General features: G+C 33.1%; 1 protein-coding gene across 6 annotated transcripts in view; it reads right to left on the reverse strand.

Moving 5' to 3' along the window:
• Positions 1 to 10,822, reverse strand: part of LOC123564762 (short transient receptor potential channel 7-like) — a 94,042-nt gene extending 83,220 nt beyond the window's left edge. For 3 of the 6 annotated variants that reach the window (XM_045358563.2, XM_045358561.2, XM_045358559.2), the window contains exon 1: positions 10,325 to 10,821. In XM_045358563.2, the coding sequence (XP_045214498.1) occupies positions 10,325 to 10,362 (38 nt within the window). In that variant the 5' untranslated portion in view covers positions 10,363 to 10,821. Of the gene's footprint in view, positions 1 to 10,324 lie in introns of all 6 variants that reach the window. The other 3 variants (XM_045358562.2, XM_045358558.2, XM_045358560.2) reach the window with 2 other exon arrangements.
• Positions 10,823 to 15,517: the final 4,695 nt, after the last annotated feature.

Genomic DNA, 15,517 nt, shown 5'->3' on the forward strand with positions numbered 1-15,517 from the left:
TTTGCAGATTATATGTTGTACCATTTCGTTCATCTAATCTTCAAAAAATTTACTGAACTGTACACAATCCAAACTCAATGTTGTCTATAGCTGAACTTGGTTTGTTTTTCTTGGGTTAACGCCACAAAGACACAGTAATAGATCGCATTCACCTTCTATTTTTCGTGTTGAAGGTAGACCTCTGGTGCTCATCCGGTCATTATTTCAGACATGGGCGGGCACCTAGGTTAAATCACCGACTTCCTCAAAAAAAAATGCGATCTTAACTGAAGGACAGCAAATGGTTTCATATTTTGATCGTCATAGAACCAACATGTTTTTTATGACTTACCTGTATTTTGTTGTATAGAGAAGAGATAAATGTCAAATCTTCTGTATTATTTGAACATCTGTCATACACTGTTTGAATTCGTCAACGCTTAATATAATTACGAAAGGGCACAGAGCATTTGTATTTTCGTCTTTTTTTTTGTATTAAAATTAATCTATTTAATTAATAAACACTTTAGCAACTAAAATTTGGTAAGCAATGCAACTTCAAATATCAAATGTATTTCACTTTCACATTGAATGGCGGGGTGAACTTAGTGCTATGTGTGGCTTATGTAAAGTGCCTTTGAACGTATTTATCATGAAAGGAGGCCTCCATAAATCTGGTATAAAAATCTCCATAGATATTAAGCGAATGTATACGCCTCATTATACATGTACACAAAAGTAGACAGAAAAAGCACTCTGTAAACGCACTATCAGAAATACAAGAAAATATTAAATACGATTTTACAAGATTTTTCTTAAAATATTCTTCGCTTCTAAGCAGAAGTAGTGTCAATTACGATTCCCTAGGCATTAAGAATAGTTTGATGGACTGATTTATGATTGCTGTTTCAACATAAAGAACTCTATCTATTGAAGAATGGTGCTTAACTCAAGCGATTGTGACTACCAACACAGAAGTGTTAAATGGAGATAAAAGTAACTCTGAAAATTTAAGGCATCAATAAGGCTTACCATACTTGATTATAATAACGAAGGCTAATATACTGCTGTATTGAAGTTGACGCCAGACTATAAATTTGAATGAACAATGACTTCATTCTATTTTCTACAATTTATCAAAAAGTATATTATAAGTTTTATGTACATTAGTTTTAAAAATAAATCATAATATATTAAATTTGCGTTTGCTGATATTTTGCAAGCACTGCTCCTCAGCCTATTAGACAGTTTTGCCTCTTTCCTATACATATATGTGAATCATGTATGAGCTTAACAAAGAAGTCAGTTACCATAGATTGCTGCAATTGTAATCTACATGTCGGGTACTCATTACATAAATAGATAACTGAAAATTGCCAAACGCACTCCAACAAATATTACAACAGAAGAAAACTTGTACTTAAATGCGTACATCCAGTATAAATGTTAAACACTTAAACTTTTCATTTGTATTATCGATTTTCAGTAATTATTTCAAAGAGTTTACATGTATCTAGGCAAGGGGTTGCAAGTTACAAAAGCCATGAAACATGTGGCATACAAGAAAAAAATCAGTTTTCTTCGGTATTATGTGACACAAAATATCGACGTTCTCGTTTGCAATTCGGTGCATTCTGTTAGCGATTTCGGCTTGGATATTGCGAGGTAGTGTCATAGTGGCGATGATTATTACCCATCCAGCTCTAGCCATAAATTGTTTAGTCATTTACGAAGACTTTTACCTGTAAGATATGTTGTGATACCACTGAAATACCTCTGAATGTTTTATTAGACAAGTTGATGAACTGTCTTAACTTAGTTATGAATGATAATTACATATGTGCGGATTCATTATTGTCATAGCATGAATATATTGTTAATCTAAGTTGAAAGCATTTCGGCATTTTGCATTTATGCCTCTAACATATTTAGAAATAATCAAGAAACTGCGTCAGTATTTTATCAATTTTTGCCTGTCAGTTCTGCATACTACAAGCTTTAACATATATTAAGCAATCACTTGCCGTAAGCAGCCAGTTGGGTTACTTCCATAACAGACTTTCTATTCCAATTTCAACTTGTCTGAAGCAGTCAACTGCCTTAAGTAAAAAAAGGCTGTTTCCCTCTCCTTGCAGACTGCTTGGGGCATGTTTGCCTGTATGTGCAAATGTAAGAATCTGTTGATGTTCAGGTTCTTTCTGAATCCAGTGTGCAGGCAAAAGATTGAGTCGCAAATCTGAATATTGCAGTTTATAATGATTAATTTTAATTTCATTTTGCGGAGTCTCCCGCAACACGAATGTTTACTCTTCTTTTATACACCAGCCACGCTAAGTGCTAACACTCAATACATATCTTATAAAATGGTCATGAGTAATATATTGTGCTGTTCACTTGTAAAAGACACCCCATACATCTGCAATATTTCTTTTAAAATTGTGAGTATCCAGTTAATTTAATGTCATTTCGCCATTAAGAATATTTAAGGAATAATTTATAGCAAAAGAGTGTCTTAACGGAAAAAAGCATATTAGAATTACACATGTTCCAATGCTATCCGATTGATCGTGATATTTGGTGATTTACTTTTTCAGATATTTCATTAGGAAGCATTATTTTGTGACTCTTGCCAGGTTTTACTCCGTGATCATTAGCAGCTGATCGCTCACACTAACGCATGGCACTATCCCTGAAATACTTGTCAGACACTGATATTTATTTTTATCCCTGAAAAAGTTAAGGTACATATCGTTTTTCCTTATGATTTGCCAAAGCGTTTATTCGACATTGATCAAAAGAATTATAAGGCGTTCTACAAAAGTATAAGATGCTATTTGAAATACATAAACTCAGTAAATAAAAAGATATTGTTATCCAAATTAATTACAATGCATAAAACACTTGCATTTAATTACTTGGTGTATATTATAATTTGCAATATGGCGCGTGTTGCACTTGAAATTGCCAGTTATCCATTACCACAATCACACATACAAGAAATCGATTAGCATGCCTGCAGGTTAGATCTATAAAATGCAAATGCTTGAACATTAAAGTGTTGAAACAGCTTCTTATGTAACAAAGGATTATGCGAATACAGAACAAATCCGAATAAAATTTATAATTATTGTAAATACAGTTATAGGTATTTACCATTTAAACACAGTTTTACAACATGACAGTAAATTTGGAATATCAGTTATGACTTTTAAACTCATTAAAATTTCATCATCATTGTTCAAATGTCTTTCATATTGTTTATATGAATTTTACCTTTCACTACCGTATTTTTACACAATACGATTTTCACACTGCCAGATTGTCTTTCATCTTGACCAGAACTGTTGTGTTTGCTTGGTAGTCACATAGCTAGTTGTTTTGTACACGGACATTCTTCTCATTTCATGATTATATCGACTACAATAATAATTAAAGGCGCTATAAATCTATAATTGAGCCGTGCCATGAGAAAACCAACATAGTGGGTTTGCGACCAGCATGGATCCAGACCAGCGCAGGCGCTAATGCGCAGTCTTGTCAGGATCCATGCTATTCGCTTTTAAAGTCTATTGGAATTGGAGAAACTGTTAGCTATGTTGGTTTTCTCATGGCACGGCTCAATTATAATTGTTTGAAACTAAAACATAATTAGTTTTCATTTCTTAAACCCATTCACAACAAATCAAGCTGTAAAGTCAGCAACAATTTAATGACATTTCTTTATCAAAATGAAGGACACAAATTTTAAGATGCAGCGTTCACAGAATGCACCCACCCAAACACCATTACGCATTTATTTGAACGTTACTGTATTTCATTTTCCCAGTAAAATGAAATTATTATTATTCTATGTGGACTAATTGTCACAGATTTCGTTGTTAAGGAAATCCGTGAAATTTAATTCAAACTAACAAGTATTTCATGTTCAAAGTTTCAAATCCGTTAATTCTTATCCCCACAAAATAACCATTTCCGCCAAACCCACGAAATCATGTGTCTACGGAATTAAATGACTTCACAGTATTTGTAAACAATGATATAAAAAATAATGCTGAAAACTATCTGTGTCTTTTTTGTTCCTAAAATCTTCTCAAAGACTGAATTGTAAAAGTACGAAAGACGGAGGCAAGCCAACGTAACAGAATAATTCTTGCTTTATAAATTGCTACGATTAGTGAATCAAACTGTTTGTATTTGTTGTAGGCCGTGGGCTTTGTTTAATGCTAACGAACTGATTAAATAAAATATTCACCATTTGTCATTCAAAATGTAGCATTATTGAATAAACATGTGACATGTTTCAGAACTACTGAAGATAATTAAGTCACATTCTGTGTGTTACATACTAGTACCATTTCCAACATTATATTTCCAGCAAAAGAACCTAATTAAGTCAATGTTAAATTAAAAGTTTGATTTCAAGGCTCGAGAAGGATTTATTACTTATAAAAGTCACTTTTATTTGAATATGTTAATATAGTTCTCTGTATGGCAGACAAATTGGGTATAAAATTAAGATCAAACGTTGCTAGGTTATGAAAAATAAGCCACCAGAAAAAGAAAACAGACTGGCGGTATAATAATGCACAAGATGTTTGATTTTGCGCATTGTAATCCATTTTCGTGTGCATTTCGGTTGAATACGCCTTCCTTGAAACAAATGTGTCATAACGGCTCCAGATCTAAAATATGTAATTTAGTTTTTATTGTTTCCGCGATACACATTTTGCTCTATTTTCGTAGTGTCAAGAACTACACTGACACTATGATCAGATATGCTGGCTATCTGATTTTATCAAATATTATGGTATTATTTACTGAAATGTAACAAATCTGATATTTTTTTTACTGGAACTGAACAACTATTTGATTTGACAGTTAATAACAAAACAATATTGCGAAAGGAAGAGAGCATTGTTTTACAGTAAGAACTGGTCCATTTTCTGATTTAAACATTTAATTAAAGGTATAAATTGCTAAATAGTTTAAATATACAAGCAAACTATAGATGTGAAAATGTATATTGTTATAAAACACATTAACAACGAGCAGTACATAGACAACGTGAAGCATTAACATTTGCAATAATAACAGGTGTTTGGAAATATTACAGGAATGTTTAAATACAAATAACAGAAGCTGCCTGAGCTTGGCGTCTTAATATTTGTATACCAATGTTGTTACTTATATATAAACAAGAAAAACAATAATTTATGATATCTTAATTATGCTGTAGAAATGAGTACACATTTTCAAAATACGTTACAATAGAATAAGACACTAGTAGATACATGTTATTTTTCGAGTCTCATACTTATATCTAGCATGTTTATCCCCGACCCTGTTCTTTAAGGGACTGTCTACTTTGTCTTGTATTCCAAAATATATTCCACTTGAAAAATAATTTCTTCTCGAGATTAAAACCGCATCAGAGCCTATAAAATACTTACGATCCAAATTTTTAACCAAAGTCCCCTTCTATCAAGCGGTTCTGTGTATACATTCATGCGTAAACCAATATGGGGACGCATGATGTATGTCCAACGTGCAATTACGCCAACTAATTTAGTTAACCTGGACACAGAAATGTTTCCTTTGTTGCTGTCAAGATGCCACTTTACTGGTTTCAATAACCCTTAATGCCAATATATGTACTCCAAAAGAGAATCTCTTTGCGACTCTAGATTTATTTTTTGTACCATACTTTCACAAGATCGAGACCGTATGGGAACATTAGGAACAATTTTATATATTTTCTTTGGAGCTGAATAACACACATAATTATGCAGTTTTCTGTAAGAGTCTTGACCTAAAAAGTGTAATGTAATGTAATGTAATGGTCAAACCATTAAATGCCGTTTAAATGATCTGCACTTACAAACATTTATGTTTAATGCAAAAGTAAGACCATAGTTAATAAGTAAGCTCCTGATCTGTTATTTCAGGGGAAAGAACAGATCACAGTTGCGAATGTTAAAATAATTTTTTGAGTATAACGATAGGGTTAACGCTAGAATTATACACTTAATCGTAGGCAATTAGTTTTGATAATTTCCTCAGGAAATATCTAAAACATATATTTTTATAGGATAAGCATCGTATTCTCTGTACAAATCGGCATCCTTTTAATCAGCAGTTTTACATGTCCGTTTATCTGTCAAGTATTATTTATCATTCTTTATCACTTTGATGCTGTGTGAAATTGTTATTGTGTCGTTTCTTAAAACTTGCAACAGATTTTGTTTTGTAAATGTTACAATTCGCATATAGCCTTATCTTACGCTCTTGTACGTTATTGTCCTTCAGTCTCTGAGTGTTTAATGATCTGACCACTTCCGCTGACCGGCGTTTGCAAATACACAGTTATTCAAGCAGTAAGGTCGTACTCAAACAGGAGAAGTGTCGTAAATCAAAAAACCATTCCATTTGCCAAAACAACGTGACAATGGTAATTGGTGTCGAACTGTTAATACTCGCTGTACCCTTTTTGCACTAACAAGCTTTTGTCAGAACATTAAATAGCTTTATAGTATTTTACAGATCAGTATTAAATGAAATTTGTCTTCAATTTGGGCAATACCATTCATTATTTGAAGGGGTGTCAACTGAAAATTTACTGACTGAATAGCGAACAGTGCAGACCATGACCAGCTTGCATATCCGTGTGCAGGCTGATCTTGGTCTGGCAGAATCAGCTAAAGGTTAATGCTTTATTTTGTTGACGCGCATTATTACTGTTTTGATTTTAATCATATGTCAGCAATATTCAAGCTGTAGAAAAAGAAACCGATACGTCGACCTAAACTTAATATATAATAATATACGTCAATATAGCTGTACAATTAATGTTATGCCGTTTCTATAGTTTGAATAAAATCACATTATATTATCAAGGAAACATAAAATGTTTGATGTACATGTTTTAGTGTCTGAAAATATTTCAAGAATTTCTTAAATGAAAATAATACATAAATGTGGAATTTTTATGTTCAATCTTTTCCTTATATGAAAAGAGACTGTTTTCTCTTTCTCGTCAACCAAAGCAAACTGAACAGTAATGGATAGACAGAGTGATGTATATGTATTTGTATGATAATTGATTCAAATAGCGGTAACGCATGTAATGCGGTTTTAGAACAAATCTCTATTATTTAAGATCTATGGCCATAATATGTTACAAATATGGCATATATACATTTTTGGTCAGAGTAATGTCTGGTTAAACGTTGAAATATCTGTTAATCTCCCCTTAAAGTGAAGTTTCATTTAAGCATTTTATATGAAATTGCTGAGAACAAGTAGTAGATGTTTTCTGACAGTTGTCTGTGTTTAGAAGTTCAAATTTTACCTTTCATAACATGTAGCTTGACTACCCATGGTTTTTATCGTAGACGTAAAACGTTCGAAAATAAATTTAAAAAATCATATTTGGGGAAGTAATTAAATACTTTTTATAACCCGGATATTTGAGTTTTTATTTTTGAAAAGAAAATCAGTATTTGCATATTCTGTCAATCGGATGTCTTTATTATTATTATTTTTTTTTTTTTTTTTTTTTTTGAAGTATGTCGAATTCTACCCTGATGCCCTGTAATAACGTTAGCATTGCAAGTAATGAGTATTTAGAACTTATAACCTGGCAAGTCTTGAGAACACTGGCTAGACACGAATTGTAAAGTACTAGAGTTTTTAATCTGTTTATAAGTCAAATTAGGATTCTGTCGGTTATATAACGTTTCTACTACATATTTTATCGTTCACTATTACATTTGCTGTAACATTTTTATCAGATTGCACATATTTTGATAGAATTCTGATTATTGTAAGAATGCTGGCTGTGCTGGTTGCTTGCCAAACCTGCACATGCGTAGTAAACGTCTATTTCTTTAACAAATGTGTTTATTACACAATCATAACGTGACCCGTGAACAAATCTTCACAGAAACGCGACCAAGTAAAAATGGACTAAGGGATGTTTTTGTTACGCCTAGTGCTAAAGAATATAATCTGATTCTGTGTAGATCGGTCTTTTTATATTTGGTAAATGCGTTTACTATGTTATTTAACAGTGTTTACTTGTTTTGTGAAAACGTGAATTTCCACTATTTGCCGCCGTTTGGCTGATGGGCCATGCTACTGTACAAACATAAAACAAGAAATAATGTTTCCACTACTTTTTTATAATCGACAGTCTGGGTTAAAGCACTTAAATGGAAAAGAACTTCCAGAAATCCTATTCAATTACTGAAGTACTCATTTGTAATGACATCATATCATTTGTTTTGATAATATCGCAATAACAGTAAAGGTGTATGACAATGTTTGCTGCCATAACAGGACAATTATTTGAACGACAAAAACAATGTGTAAAGCCATTGTTGTGATCTAATTGTCATTATGTGATGTTCCCATGTTATGTTTTAAGGTTAATGTTAATATGCCCTTTCAAAATGTGCCAATTACCAAACTGTTTGACATCGGGACCTTTACCTGACCACAGATTTGTTTTTACTTGTTACCTAAACAAAATACTCCTTACAAATTTTTGCCAGCATTATTAGAACGAGGTGTCGAAATTCTATTATTTGAGAAAGGCCATGATACCCTGAAATATTTTATAAGTGATGCTTTTTGGTAATGGGTCTTTTTGTTCAGAGAGAAATACAATTTTAGCAACTGCTAATTTACTTTAGATATAATATTCTGTTAAAGCAATTCATAAAGTGTATTAAAAGAACTGCGTGTGGTTAACTTGATTATAGCATCACTGAATTTTGCTCAGTGTATACCAATGAAGTTTTACAAGTTTGGAAAAAAATCAAGGTTTTCATACACACTAAAGTTCTTTCTCCTGAAATTATGGTACACTATCCTTCCAAAATATTGACAAGCTGGGATTGAATTAATTTACCTATCTCAATGTATACATTTTCCTGACTTTTATCCATCTGATATAATTACCACATACCATCCTTTGCGGAAGACACAATATTTGAATAAATTGAATGACCATTACATTGACAAGCATACTACTGATGCATTACTGCATGTCGAATTATGAAAGTTTTTGCGGAGGTTATATATGGTTTCTATCGGAGAATGATTAATATAGTTTCTATCATATAATTTACATAGTGTGAAAGTGATCTATGGTCATTTGAAATTGCGTTTAAAAAAACGGGGCAATAAAGACAAAACATGCACAGATATAACTTAGGTGGGGCAATGCATAATAGCTGGGCATGTCTATGCAGGAGCAACGCTCAGCCTGGCCTCTCTCCGCTTCTACGACAGTATCGTTTCATTTTATACCGACATTATTGTAACACAAAATAGTGAGAGTCCTCAAAATAATTCAGGGGCAATGTTCAGATAACTGTTTCATTAAAATAGTGTGTATTTGAAGAGATATTCGGCACATCTATAACTGATCGGTCTAGGTAAATTCTTCTACAGGTATTTGCATTTGTTAATTTTGGAAATCCTCCTTATAGTTATTATATAAAAATGTCACATTTTCCTCTATGGGCCTGAAATCGTTTTTGGTGGATTCTACCTGAATATACATTCTAGTTTTAGCCTTGGCACTAGATTTCCTTAAAAAAGTAAACACAGCATAAAGTCAATTTATAAGATTGTATCTAAAATACTTTCTTCTCCAGACATTATATCACTGAAACCTTATAAAGTTACAGCACCAATTTATTATTCCAAAAATTATTAAATCATTTAAAAATATTCAATTCAAATGTCATGAAAATAAATCAAGCACATCGTTTTCTAAAACCAGAAAAGAGACCGTCATGTATAATGAAAATAAAAGTTAAACTTCAAAGATTAATGCGCACGTGCGTAATAAATGAAGTAAGACGGATACGTTTGGTTACAAACATCCAGCTCTGATCATTCTTCTAGAATTGTATGCATAAAAACCATACATCGTCTACATGTGCTGTAAAATTGTATGAACTGAATCAATATTCATATGAGTTGATTTCATTAATCATTTTGAAATAAAAATGAAGATGAGTTCACAAAAGGCTTCTGATTTATTTCATTTTTTACCGGAAAAGCACATTCAGTAGCACAAAGTAGAAATTGTGTAATGCAGTAAGTTTTATAGGCAGTAGTTATACCAAAATATATCTCTTTATTCCAGTCAGTCACGGGGCTAAGTCGTTTTATTAAAAAAAATAGATTTCAGTTTTATACAGCTCGTACAAGCTAAATATGATTTTTGATAATTTGTTAATGTTTAGATCTAGTTTAAACAAAGAAACAGCTTAACGCACATCTGTATGTCACGTCTTTAATTCAGCTCGAAGGAAACTCTAAAACTACTCACCATTTTTCCCACTCTTCTAAGTCTTCCATTATCATCATTTTAATTGTTGTTATTTAAACCGGCAAGCTCCGCCGGACATTTCCTCTCAAATACTTCTTCACTATCACCCAACTCTGTAATGTCCCCACTTAAGCGAACTGAGTATCTGTCATCATACATGTCTCATTAATTCTATCATAAATATCGCTAGTTTTTTTCCACAAATTAAAAAATAACATCTGTTTATTATTTTACTGCAGTATGTGGCACTATCTGTGTGTCTTTAAATCAAAGAATTTATGAAGAAAAAGTCCGTGTTCAAATAAGCATTATTTCTGCTTCTCAATACGCAATGAAAAACAAGCTTTTTCGCAGCTCGCATGTTCACTGTATAACACTATTAGAAAATATCTTCGGCATTCATTGATGAAAGAGTAATTTGAACACTGTGGTTATGATTTAGCTCAGTCGATTTCAAAAACTGTTGCAGTAATTAACCAATGTACATCGCGCCTCTTTGATGCTGAAAAAGTAACATGAAATGTATCACGCATTTGATTGGCGGATTTTGCAATACGTTAACTTGAAACAATAGATAAAAAAATTTCGATTTACGTCATAAAGTATTTGATATTCAATGTAATAGAAATAGTATCAAGAAATATTTTCATAATTAATGCTTATTATTTGAAATGAGATTACATTTTGTTATAATGTATAATAAATCAGTTTCCATATAAAAACAAAACATTTGAGCAAATGAATTTCATAGACTTAATTATGCGTAGCGCGATTACAACCACCCACGATCCCAAACTAAAATGATCATCCTGCTATAATAAACTCATGACCGACGATATATTTTGCACGCATCTTGTAAGAAATTGGATTAATTCGAAATCGCTGGCAAATTTGAGGACCTGAGAATCAAGTATAGCGGACGAGAATCGATTAGTCAAATTGCAATCTTAGAGCACTTTGTTGGGAAATCTCTCCAAGCTGTTTGTTTTGTAGGGACGGAATGGCAGTCGGGATTAAACCTTGTGTCATAAATACGTTACTGATCAAACATTGTTGAGAGAAGAGAAACGATCGCATAGTGCTCAAGTTATGAGGCAATTTATGTTATAGATATCATAAATACAGATACCAGGATTAGTCTACTGTAGCTAGATAAAGTCATTTACGCCACTTCTGGTGACCGATCTAGAATTGTTGTGGCTTTCCTCTAATGGACATATTCTGTTTCCGTTATGAGAAGTAAATGAGCCGTGCCATGAGAAAACCAACATAGTGGCATCCGCGCAGTCTGGTCAGGATCCATGCTGTTCGCTAACAGTTTCTCTAATTCCAATAGGCTTTGAAAGCGAACAGCATGGATCCTGACCAGACTGCGCGGCTGGTCTGGATTCATGCTGGTCGATAACGCACTATATTTGTTTTCTCATGGCACGGCTCAGATGTCACCGTTCGAGAAATAAAGAGATTGAATACACTATGTTTGTCCGATGAGCGGATTTCCTTGGAATATGCGGACCTGTGGGATTTAAAGCTTTGCATTCTAGAATAAAACAGACATTAATAAAAAGTGCTCAACTGTCCATTTAAGATGACTTTTAACATAAGCGTCTGAGAACAAAACTTCACATTCTTCTGTTTTCTTTTAATATGTAACAGCATATTATCAAAAATAAAGGTGATTCATTAAATACACAACACGCAGATATAAGCTATTTTCAGAGAGATGGACAATTTACAAGCACATTACGTGCTATAAATACTTATACTAACGATATCTATATAAGTGCAATGACTACGTGCAACACATCAGAAGTTCCTTGTTGCAAACCTTAATTAGCAAGTGAAGTATTTTGTAATATGATAAATGGACGTAAAATAACAGCGATTTGTTCTTGGCAACTGTTTTTTGTATTTGTACAGACGGAATATTTGCCTAAGTTGCATTAAGAAAGAGTCTGATAATGGAATCCGGCATTAAATTACAAATTGCTTCCAATTTGATTTATAATCAGCATATTGAGATAATTAGTGTGTGACTTCATAATAACACACTTTTGTATAATATTATACAAAAACCTAATAAGTTAAATTGATCAGTTCCCAGTAACTAGAACAAATTAGTATTTTACAAGACGCATGTCTGCCTTATTATGTCCTCTCTTTTAAAGTCTTTGATGGTATAATCTTAGTTCCAATATGAAATATACATGCCCATTTCCGTTAGAATACGGCAACCGGCATTTTATTTTGCGCCATACATGCAACGAGAAAGAATGGTGTTACATTTGATCTACACCTTCATACAAAAGATATACCTTTCCTATTTAATCTACTTGTTACATAAGACATATTAGATCGAAATAATAATAGTAAAACATATTTGATAATTCAAATTCGATCAGTTATAGCGAATGTATATTCATGGGCTACGTCTTCTATCGTTCGTATGTTAAGATAGTTCTGCTATTAGTATTTCTATTGTTGCTCACGTAGTGTGCCTATGCTACTGTTTGCATCATTTATTGTGAGGATACATATTACCCTACGAGTACTTCAACGCGGAAAAATTACTGACCTGATAACGTTGTATTTTCCTTTCTTGATCTTTTGGTTTTTGGTCATTCACAACTCTGTTCATAAAGCATTGGCATATCCTAATTTGACGTTATTTTGCGTATTTGATCAGCTAATGTAAAACTAACTAATGAAGAATTTCATACTAGTATGTAACACAGTTTTATAGACGTATTTGAAACATCGAGAATTATGCGAGTCAAAACGATCAGCAACAATGAGATGTTTGACACCAATTTTCTAGTGCATCATATTATGTTTGGAGCCATGTCAATTCTAGATAACATCAAAGTGTTGCATACTTTAAGTAAAACTATGATATAAAGAAAATGAAACTGTGAAGACATAAAATGAATTGCAGAAAATGTATGTTCATAATGTGGCATTTTAAGAAAATATTGAAAAGGTATTCCAGTTTTAACAATAGAAACGAAACAACATATTTACGTTCCCCCTAGAAAAAGATGCAATTGGTCGGTCGATTTTTGTCAATAACAAGCAAACGCTTGTTAAATGAACAACTTCACAGGATTATTAGTGTTGATCGAGAATTATTTAATTGTTTGAGGTCATTGGTGATCAAAGGCATTGGTAAAGATTTTGCCTGCGGACTCAAATGTCCAATTTTAGGGTAGGTGCCGGAGACTGAAATTGCATTCGGAAACTGAAGAGGCTTTGGTTTAAATTGAAAATTTCAGTATGTCGTACACTCAGTATGATCGTTTGAATGGTAGATAATAGCCCAAGGTTACTTTGCCCTTCGAAATAACATGTTGCTTCTTTCAAGAAAAAACAACTTAGGATATTAGATCAAACTTCAGTATAGTGGTAAAGTCCTCCTTTTAGCTTCAGGATCAGCAAGTCAAGTGACAGATTATTTTCTACCAACAACGAGAAACTGACTTTCAAACTTTGTAGAATGACAGCATGTTGTCAGACGACACTGAGACGGAAACAATATAAGATTTTTTCACTGGTTGTAGGTGCAGATGGGAATTTCCGGCTCGGGGTACTGTTTAGGCGGTAACGAGGCTCCAGTCGAGTAACCGCCTAAACAGTTACCCGAGAGCCGGATATTCCCATCTGCACCTATAACCAGTGACATAATCTTTTTCTTCCATAACGATATCAAGAAATTATAATGGAAATAAAATCAACCGAACAGCTTTCTTTTTAGATCTATTTCTTATAGCAGCGAATTTAAACAAAGCGCGGGAAAGCAACGTCCGTAAACAGGAAAGACGTCATGACGTTTCAAAGACATATAACAATGTTTAGTTCCGGTTTTGTTTCATCAGTTGCAGCGTAACGTTATGTATTTTTGATAAAACAATGTGTTTTGAATAGGAACAAAGAGGAACTGTCAAGGTATTGGATTTTTTCCGTTTTTTTTAAAATAAAACATAAATAACTACATAAATCTTCTACATATATGTAGTTTGTAATACGTCATTTAAAGCACGAGAGTCATCTTACACCCCGGGGTATAAGATGGATTTTTCCAGCACCGGTAAAAATACCGGAAATCCCCGTCTGGTATGCAAGAATTTCCCATCAATAGCTAGCTGGTGAATGTCTGTGTCTACTGCTATCAAATTTTATTGAATGGGTGTCTTCGGCCAGATAACACCGATTGATTTTCAGGTTAAAGGTGAAGTTCATATTGGCTTTGAAACTAAAATGTTTTAGAATGTATAACTAGAGAACGTTAAGTCCTATGGTCATCAAACCATACAGTATGTTTATATCTATACTTATCTGTTGTCAAGTTAATACCCTAATGTTTTGATGGTCATTACATCAAAGGTCTACTTAAGATTCTTACAGGGCCCGATCCAATTTCTTACTGAAACTGTGTGCTGTCATTCAACAAAATCACTGTTAGTATGTCACAATTGTTACGTCAAATCGTCATAGCGGCTCGCTGGAAAAGAAAACCACATATAAACAGACAAAGACTTGGTGGTGTAAATACGTAGATAATAATCCCCTGATACCGAAATAGTACATTTTAAACAGGGATTTACTCTTGAATAAAATCATTTTCGTCGTTCAAATGCGTATATAATAATAATTGTTGGATGCAATACCTAAATGCAGAATAAATGTCTTCAAATGTCATAAACTATCGTATTTTAGATAAAGTAATGTCTTCATTAATTAAATGGAAAAATTCACTTATCGCAGTAGTCAATGTAGTTAACGCCGTTTTTCAACAGTATTTCAGTTATATAAGGGCGGCAGTTAACAGAACCAGTGTTTCTGTGAAATACAAACCTGTTTTCTACAAGTAACTTCCAACTTCTCCACATTAATTAGAGGTGCAGGACGAATGATTCCAGACACAATATCCTTTGTCAAATCATCACAGAGAACATACGCCTTGCCTGATGATCGAATTCACGACCCCGCGATCCATAACTCTGCGCTCTCCCTACTGAGCTAAGCGGGTTTCGTTATGACTTTTGGAGTGAGAAGATTTTTCAGTTGTCGATAATATGCTCATGTATCGCATCACACAACTGACGTTGGAAGAATATTATGTCATACGAATTTTCTAAAGAACTACTTAGCACGAAAAGCCAGCATTATGTTGCTTTTTATCAGTTAACTATAATT

Source organism: Mercenaria mercenaria, chromosome 2 (genome assembly GCF_021730395.1).
Source record: "Mercenaria mercenaria strain notata chromosome 2, MADL_Memer_1, whole genome shotgun sequence".
NCBI lineage: Eukaryota > Metazoa > Mollusca > Bivalvia > Venerida > Veneridae > Mercenaria > Mercenaria mercenaria.